At 37.7% G+C, this 9,066-nt stretch overlaps 2 protein-coding genes across 3 annotated transcripts; one reads left to right on the forward strand and one right to left on the reverse strand.

Moving 5' to 3' along the window:
• The first annotated feature begins 446 nt into the window (after positions 1-446).
• On the forward strand, positions 447-4,623 carry LOC140825984 (uncharacterized). Of its 2 annotated transcripts, none has more exons than XM_073188063.1 (9): positions 447-660; positions 732-789; positions 1,361-1,469; positions 1,618-1,759; positions 2,171-2,222; positions 2,311-2,457; positions 2,536-2,647; positions 2,948-3,074; positions 3,376-4,623. In XM_073188063.1, exons 1-9 carry the CDS (start codon positions 494-496, stop codon positions 3,833-3,835), a joined length of 1,374 nt encoding a protein of 457 aa, XP_073044164.1. In that variant the 5' UTR covers positions 447-493; the 3' UTR covers positions 3,836-4,623. The 2 variants fall into 2 exon arrangements, with proteins under 2 accessions (XP_073044164.1, XP_073044165.1); XM_073188064.1 differs by having other exon boundaries at positions 2,963-3,074.
• Positions 4,456-9,066, reverse strand: LOC140825983 (ATPase 8, plasma membrane-type-like). Its single transcript, XM_073188062.1, has 12 exons — positions 8,819-9,066; positions 8,218-8,436; positions 7,996-8,133; positions 7,590-7,904; positions 7,039-7,485; positions 6,796-6,918; positions 6,602-6,706; positions 5,675-6,499; positions 5,408-5,581; positions 5,112-5,294; positions 4,817-4,998; positions 4,456-4,699 (listed from the first exon to the last, which is right to left on the reverse strand). Exons 1-12 carry the CDS (start codon positions 8,867-8,869, stop codon positions 4,603-4,605), a joined length of 2,859 nt encoding a protein of 952 aa, XP_073044163.1. The 5' UTR covers positions 8,870-9,066; the 3' UTR covers positions 4,456-4,602.

Here is a 9,066-nt window from a genome sequence, read left to right on the forward strand (position 1 = left end):
AAATATAACAAGAAAAAAATTGTCATAAACTAGATAAAATGAAATCTTTTTTCTGTTACCCAAAAAATAAAATAACCAAACCATCACGTTAAAAGACAAGGAAACGAGAAAACATTTGATGCATCTAAAATGAGAAACACATAAAAAAAAAATTATCATAATTAAAAAACATATGTTATTTTGTTTTCTATTCAAGTTCAAAAGTCAAAACAATTTAAATGGAAAAAGGGCATGTAACAAAGCTTGAAAAATTTAAAAAATTTGTGGCACATCATTTTCTACTGTGAGGATGTCATAATAAAGATCCTGTCGCTAAAATATATTACCAAAATAGGAAGTTAACATAAAAATATTTTAATAAAAAAATGAAATAATACATAAAAAATAAAACTTTAAAAATTATTAAATATAAATTTATTATGATTATTTCGCTTTTCATATGTAAATATTGAAGATTTTATTGAAGACCAACAGGGGCAGAAGAGAAAACTAAATGCTCGCCATCTTGAGCCAAGAACCCGCGACATTGATCTCTCGGAAATGGCACAAAAAGACACTACCTTTATTATTAGCACAATCGAACTCTAGTGGGCGCTGTTCATCTTCTTCCTCCTCTGCGCGTTGTTCATTTTCTACTTCTGTACCGAAACGACCTCTGAGGTGCGTCTCGATTATGCAATGTAGTTTTCTGAACAGCCCTTTCTGTTGTAATCGTCGGTGTGTCGTTGTAGATATGCAGTTCTTGGTGCTGGGTTTGCTGGGTTGTCTGTTGCTTGGCATTTGCTTCAAGTACTCTCTCTTTCTTCGACTCAAATTACTTTTCTTGAATTATGTTTTAGTGCTCTTGTTTATTTTTACTTGTAAAAATGGAAGAGCGGAAGCGCAAAGACTCGGAAGGATTTTCTGGCTTTAGAGTATTTACTATGTAATTTATGGGGGAAAAAAGCCTTTTGTGACTTTTGTACACTTCGATTTTTTTAGGTTGAAACTACGGGGCATTCGAATAAAGAATGTCTGAAGGAACTTGTCTGTAAAAGATTGATGTTTTTTGTCTTGTTTGTTTGTTGATGCCCTTAGTACCGATGATAATTGCATAAGTTTAAGATAGGTGGTTTAAAATAATATTTTATAAAGTGATGTTTAACATCATAACTAGAGCACAGTGCTTCATTGATATATTATAAAGATAATAAACCTCAATACCAAAGGATGACACTAGTCGATTTATATTCGGTCAAATTACTTGCATTTTGCATTTTTCATATTTTACTACTCGGTTGAAAAGTACCTTATATTTGGTCTTTCATTCGTTTTTTTCATTCGTTTTTTTCTGTTATTTGTTGAAAGTATTCTTTTTTAGCATGGATCCAAGGAAATACATCTTTGTGTTGACATTTATGATGAAGCTGGGGTTGGTGGAGGTGCATCTGGTGTTGCTGGGGGACTTCTGCATCCATACTCCCCAAAAGGTCTATATTTCCTCTCCTTGTAATAATTTTTTTTGGTATTTCTTCTGATTTATTTTAAGCACTTTAAGTGGATTTAAATTTTAATAATTAGAGATTATAGTTCAGATTTATCTTGCTGATTTGCTTGAATGCTTCATCATGTTTCCAGTCAAGCTTATTTGGCGTGGTGCCGAGTGTTGGAAAGAGAGTTTAAATCTAATAAATGTTGCTGAAGATGCATTTCTTAAGCTAGCAAATAAGGGAGACCGAGAAACTCCTCAAAACTGTGAAACTCAAATAGTCAGGAGAAAGTATGTTCTTTTTACAGGTTTTTCCTTTTCGTTTCTTCATTCACATGTGGAGCATGATCAACAATAATTTTCTACGTAATTTTCCTTTAGCGCCTGCACAACTTTTGCTTCATGGACTATTATTAGTTTCTTAAAAGTTTCGATTCAACTTTTCTATATTGTCTCTGGTTTATAACTAGAAATTCATTATTTTCAGCAATCCTATGAAGTGTGAACTTTCTTGTTTTGATCTTATATTTTCCCCTTTAAAAAAGAAGGATTTCATGATCTAAATATTTTCCTTCTTGTCCTGAGACAAATCTACGTGCCTATTTGTATTGTGCTTCTGTTTTCTTCATATTCAATGTATGGGATATCTAATTTTACAGTTACTTGCTGCACCTGGATCTGAAATTAAGTTGTTTACTTCAGAGGGATCTTAAGACCAGCTGTCAGTTTGAAGAACGTGAATATAATGACTGAAGTAAGCCCATGCTTGATCAAATTAATGACAAGCTTGGCATGGACACCTACTGATGCAAAGCATCTCTCTCTCTCTCTTTTTTAAATAGAATGCTCAGAACTGCCTAGCTGATTGCATGATAGAGTCCATCCACGAAGAAGCTGCTCAAAATCTTGTTCCTAATTTGACTGTACCTCTAAATTTAGCATTTTATATGCCTGAAGCTTTGAATATCAATGCTCAATGCTACCTTCAGGTTAGAGTAAAGGCTAAAAGTCCAAGAGTTGCCATATCTTTTTCTAGTTGTTTTTAAAACTGTATGTGCTCCTTGCAGGGTCTTTACTTAGCATGTCAAAGTATAGCAAGTGACATGTCTGCATTTGGTTTTGTGCATAGAGAGTTGAGTATTTACAAGAAATCTGTCCAGAGCCTCCAGGAACTGCCTGGTGAATCCTCAGTCCTCGCTATTTTTGGCATCACTTAAAAGGAATATTTATCATATACCTCCTCATGATCCCACTATTATTTTGTTTCCCCACAACGCATACACAGTCCTTTAGTTTTTAAATAGTCAGTCTTATTGGATAGGGAGTTAACTAGAGAGGGTCAAGAAACCTACTTTTGTAAACAACTTCCTGAACTTGATGGTGTTTCCCAATAATCCTGAGAACTGTCCAACTTACAGTTTGTACTACGGTTTCGTCAATTTCTCAAGATAATAGGAGAATATGGCATCATTTTTACAGGGTACTATGATGCAGTGATTATTTGCCTTGGAGCTAGAGCAGCTTTTCTGCCGGAGCTGTCCGGAAAGCTGCCTATTAGGACATGTAGAGGAATCATCACTCATCTACAACTTGGGGATGATATCAGGTTAATTTAGATCTGTTTATTGCTACTAGTCTCTCGGTGATTACGCTCGGATAAAAATATTTTTCTACTGGAAGAAACACACAGCCAAGTTAGTGATTTTGAATGTTAAGATTATGGAATGAATGTTTTACATGTTTAAAAATTCATATGAGCTTCTGTTTTTATTTCATTAGGATACACATTTAATCCTGATTTATTTGATCCCTTGAAGGATTTCTCTGGATTTATCATTAGCATTTTAAAGTTTTTTTACCTCCTATGTTTTTCATTTGTTGATAATGTTTGAGACCAAATCTTTTAGAGAAGCATATCTGGACCACAGTCCCTCGATCTTGTCAGATGCATGGCTTTCTGTGCAAGGAGCTCGACGTCTAGATCTTGGCTCAACATGGGACTGGAAATCAATGAATCATTCAAGGGAAGTCACTACGGGGGAAGCTTCCGAGGCAATGAAAGTGCTTCTTCCAAAGGCATCTGCAGTATATCCAGCTATTAAATATTGGACTGTTGCTGGAGCAGTTGCAGGAGTGAGGGCGATGCCCCCACTTACGGCAGAAGGATCACTTCCGCTACTTGGTTGTGTGGATGAATTTGTGAATGGAACTCATGCTTGCAAGTATTGGCTGTTCACAGGCCTTGGTGCAAGAGGCCTGTTGTTCCATGGTTGGCTAGGCAAATTAATGGCGCAGGCGGTACTATCTCGTAATGAAGATTTACTTCCTTCTGAATTAACTTCTTGGAAGAATAAATCACACACGTAATTGTTTGAGATAATGCTTTGAAATCCCAAATAATCTCCACAAGTTAAAGAACAGGACTGTGAAGATGGCATGAAGTTGCAGCATTTCTTCCCCTGCACGAAAGCGATGAACCTTTTCTGTGTTTCTGTAACGAAGTGCTGAAGCTCTGCCTGATAGTGAACATTTTCCATTGATTTGAAAAGACCTGGGTTATAAAGGACCCGTTGTCCCTTTCTAGTAAGGAATTATTGTCGCTGTAACTCATTCCAAATTTATTTTGACATTTATTTGCTCCTTCCTTTTTATTTCTTTGAATTAGCGTATGTCAGCTAAGTTTAACTTGTTGGACCATTTTTAAGAATTGACTTTAATCTTATTTTATTTTAAGCATTTTACATTGTAGATAAACCAGACACAATACATGACTAAATATCGATCTTAAATTTTCCCTTATAATGGTGAGCATAATGTACTGCTCTAGTTGTCCCTGCCTTGTGAAATAACACTCACATTCAACCAAAAAAATGCTTTATCAACCAAAATTCTTTGTATGTTCTTTCCCTAACTATCAATTCAAAACTTATTTCGAAATATAGTAATTGCTAAAAATGCAAGTTAATGGTACCATTAACGTTACTGTCCATGCTAGATGTGATTTTTATTGAAGACATCTGCCTTAAAGTACAAAAGAATGTTTACATGTCACAAACATGTTCACTGTGAATCTGTATTCTCCATTTTCTCTTGTTTGACAATGAATTTAGTCCTTCGGTTAAACTTATTGGATCTTAGACAGTGTAGTGCTGTTGAATGGTTTCAATGTCCAACCCCTTTAGCTTGACAACCGATTCGACGTGTCCCTTAAGAGTGTGAAGCTCCCTCAGCCTGCAATATGTTTTTTCATAAGAGTAAATGAAGTCAGTCTGGTAATTGATCAAGAAAAAAGATTTTAATTAAGAAAGCCCAATAGTAGAAGACATTCCATAAATCATATATGAATACCTTGCAACTTCGGCTCTTTTCTTGGCTTGCTCAGCAATCTCAGACAATTCACGATAATTTTTGTCATTGAACAGTCCAGAAGTGTCGGTTGTGGTCGAGAGGCCGTGAAGAGTGCGTTGAGCCACCGCCCACTGTGCTTCCCTTTCACCCTTTCCATAATCTTTCTTGGTGGTGAATGCAGTCTAATTTGTACAAGGGAAAAAGAACATGAAATTAAATATATGATAGCAGGTAAACTTATTTATTTTGTATTTCTGGTTTGATATAGATATGATCAATTGAATCATGTACATACCTTGTTCTGGATCATGGAATCCCATGCCTTTCCACTCAGTGCATATCGAATGATGAACTTGAGAATGTCAAGTGGGATGTAAGTAATAATGCTGTAGATCCAGATGACTCCTGCCCATCCCCATCCGATGCCTTGAATTCTTGCAAATTCCCATGATGCGTATACGGCAATAATTGTAGCCAACTGAAATCCCACAACTTATAGTTAGTTAAAACTTCGACCACTTGAGTAGGAAAATGATCCGATCAGCTGAAATTTCTAATGAAACTGAGGAATTAGGCTTCCTTGTAACCTACCAGTTGAGCTATTAGGAATGCACTCACGAGCAAGAGACCAGGGCGTTCGACAAATGACCAGCTTCGTGACCTTGTGACGAAGATGAGTGCCTGACTGATTATGCTTACTTGAAGGTACAGGGCGGCAGTAAGTTCATCTGGACTGTCCCTAATAGGTTTTACTTTAAAGATTTCCTATAAGCGATAATATTGTCAACACTCAAATTTCTATTTATTTCCAAAGAGTCGAACAAAAAAATAAAGAAACTGGAATTTTAATAAGCTTACTGAGAAGAAATCGGTGTCAGTCACGAGGTAGAAGAAGATAACAGTCATGATAGCCATGTACGTTCCAAGGACAATGCCTGTGGCAAAGATTTCCTTAAGCTTCCACGAGTCAGGCAATGGAGATGGCTTCACTCTGTCTTTTGAAATGGTCATGATTGTTCCGTCATTCAGGATTGCAATTATGAGAACCATGAATGGTGAGAAGTCAAACTTCCAGATCAGAGCAATGAGCATGAATCCCATGACAATACGGATAGTGATGGAAACTGCGTAAATGGTGTAGTTCTTCATTCTCTGGAAGATGGCTCGGCTGGTCAGCACGGCACTAATTATCACGCTAAGTCCAGGCTCAGTCAAAACAATGTCCGATGCACCCCTGGCAGCATCAGTTGCATCTGCGACAGCAATACCAATGTCTGCTTTCTTGAGTGCTGGCGCATCATTAACACCATCTCCAGTCATACCACAAATGTGTTTCCTTTCTTGCAGTTTCTTCACAATCTCGTATTTGTGTTCTGGAAAGACACCAGCGAAGCCGTCAGCCTTTTCAATGAGCTCATCTACTGGGATTGAAGCAATGGACTCATCTTTGCTCTGGCCAAGAAGAGAAGATGACGGATACATGTTGGTTCCCATTCCGAGCCTACGACCAGTCTCTTTGCCTATGGCTAATTGATCACCGGTGATCATCTTGACATTGACACCGAGATCAAGAGCTTTTCTTATAGTCTCTGCACTGTCGTGTCTTGGAGGGTCAAACAATGGCAACAATCCAACAAACTCCCATGGTTCACCAGCACTCTCTTTGGTTTTCTCGGGGACAGTCTGCGAAGACACCAAATTTTCACACTAATAGCATTCAAAAAATTTATTTTATAGTTATTCTTATGTATAATGATGTTTTATAACTTAATGAGCGGCCATCACCTGTCGTGCAACCCCGAGAGAACGAAGACCGCGGTTTGCAAAGTTGTCGATGATCTCATGGGCTTTCTTGCTTACATCTCCACTGAGTTCACAAAGGTCGATTATCTGTCAAACCATAGAAAAGATGAGCCCCAGACCATGGAATGGATGAAGACCATTTATTAGTTACTACACAAATTGATATTAGCCGTTACTTGCTCAGGTGCACCCTTGCTGCATCGATGCCAGTTTCCATCCGAGTCATAGTATGTGATTGCAGTACGCTTGTCAACTGGATTGAAGGGCAAGAAATGCACCTCTGTGATTCCTGCTCTTGCCTAAAGTTTCAAAAGAAAAAGTTTTTAAATTTTTTTAACATAACAGAAAACAATTCATTTCTGATATCAAGAGTACGATTCTACAGAGCGAGGGCTAAATGATAAATATTCAAAACTCACCTCCTTTGGATCACCGAGCATGTTAACAATCGAAGCATCAATGGCATCCTGGTTCTCAACCCTGGAAGCCCTGGCAGCCAACAACACAACACTGTCCTTATCGAGGTCCTTTGGGAAAACCTCGATTAAACTTTTATCGACTGTGAGTTTGTTAAGAGTGAGTGTTCCTGTCTTGTCACTGCAGAGCACATCCATGCCAGCCATTTCCTCGATGGCAGTCATTCTCTTGGTGATAGCTCCCTGCTGCGACAACCTGTGAGATCCAATGGCCATGGTTACGGACAAAACTGTCGGCATGGCAATTGGGATACCTCCAATGAGCAACACAAGAAGATTGTCAATTCCTTCCCTGTAATTCCTTCCTTGGATTGGGAACATCACTAGGATCTCAATCACCATTCCCACAGCAATGGAACAGATGCAGAAGTTTCCAATAGCTGTTAGCACCTGTGTCATTTCAAGAAACATGAATTAGCAGCAGGGATGAAACGAGAATCTCTACAACCCTTGTTGGTTTAAACCTTTTCTAATTGTCCTTTTTCATGTTCTACCTTTTGGAAGTGTCCAACATTGTTGGTGCTGTCAACAAGATGAGCAGCTTTGCCAAAGAAGGTGTGGACACCGGTGGCGATGACAACAGCCTCAATCTCACCTTGCTTGCATGTAGAACCAGAGTAAACTCCATCACCTGGGTGCTTGGTTACAGGAAGGGACTCACCAGTAAGGGCCGACTGATCGATCTTAAGAGGATCACCCTCCAAAAGACGAGCATCAGCGGGGATAATATCTCCCAACTTCACACTGATCAAATCACCAGGAACCAAGATTGCAGCGTCTTGCTCAGACCAGGCACCATCTCTCAAAACCTTCGACAAATGAATCATAGAATTAGCCAGGTATTGAACAAACATCAAAGATTGAATCCTTTTTCTCCTAATGAAATGTGAAGTATAGTACCTTGGTTTTGGGAGCAAGTCCAGCCATAAGGGCAGCTGCTGCATTTCCTGCATTGTTCTCTTCAATGAAACTAATAGTCGAATTGATAATGAGCAGCACGATGATACCGACAAAGTCTTGCCAATCTGGAGGCTTTCCCTACATTTATTACAAAAAAATCGAGTTTATGCATTAATATTTTGAATTATATGAAGAAATTTTAGAGGCCTAAAGAAATTTTACCCCTCCATTTGCCAAAACAATGGCCATAATGGCAGCAGATTCCATGACCCATGAGAGAGGATTCCACATAAATCCCAAGAATTTAAGGAACTTGCTCTCTTTTTTCTCCTCGAGTTTGTTGGGACCGAAAATTTCGAGCCTTTTCTGCCCTTCTTCTGATGTCAAACCTTCTCTTGAACATTTCAGCTGTGTAAACACTTCCTCGACGGGTATATTCTCCTGTATGGATAATAAGAAAATACCATGATTCACCTCCTATTTCTTGAATCCAAAACCATTTTGATCAAGATTCATGTTTGATCAAGAAACATAGATTAGATATAACTGTGGAAACGAGTCGAATTATTGATTGAATTGATATATATTATAAAGTATTATGAAGAGAAAATTGATTCAAAATTTGAATATCAAATGAACTTCATTAATTGTTATGATGTTTAATTAATACAGAAATTGTAATATGTCAAATATATAAATAAATAATGATAGTAGTTAAAAACTCGCGAGCCAATTAACGAGCTGTCGGAACAATAATGTAAAAGCTCAAATATAGCTCGAATTGAACAGCTCACGAGTCTATGTGACGAAAAACAATACTTACAAGGTCAACGGTCTCATTTTTTATTTCTTCGAGTGAAATATCAGATGCCATGATCTTTTTTTACTTCAATAAGAGAGGAAAACAATAAAAAAAATTTAAAATGGATTAAGGAAGAAAGATTGAGAACTCAAATCTCTCTCAATCTCCCTCCCTCTTACTCTCACTTTTCTTCCACACAAGAATAAACTTTCCTAGGCCTCCATGCAATGAGCACACAACGTAGAAGGGGAAGCCTTGGCTATTTAGAG

The sequence above is a fragment of the Primulina eburnea genome, chromosome 3 (assembly GCF_022965805.1).
Source record: "Primulina eburnea isolate SZY01 chromosome 3, ASM2296580v1, whole genome shotgun sequence".
In the NCBI taxonomy this organism is placed as follows: domain Eukaryota; kingdom Viridiplantae; phylum Streptophyta; class Magnoliopsida; order Lamiales; family Gesneriaceae; genus Primulina; species Primulina eburnea.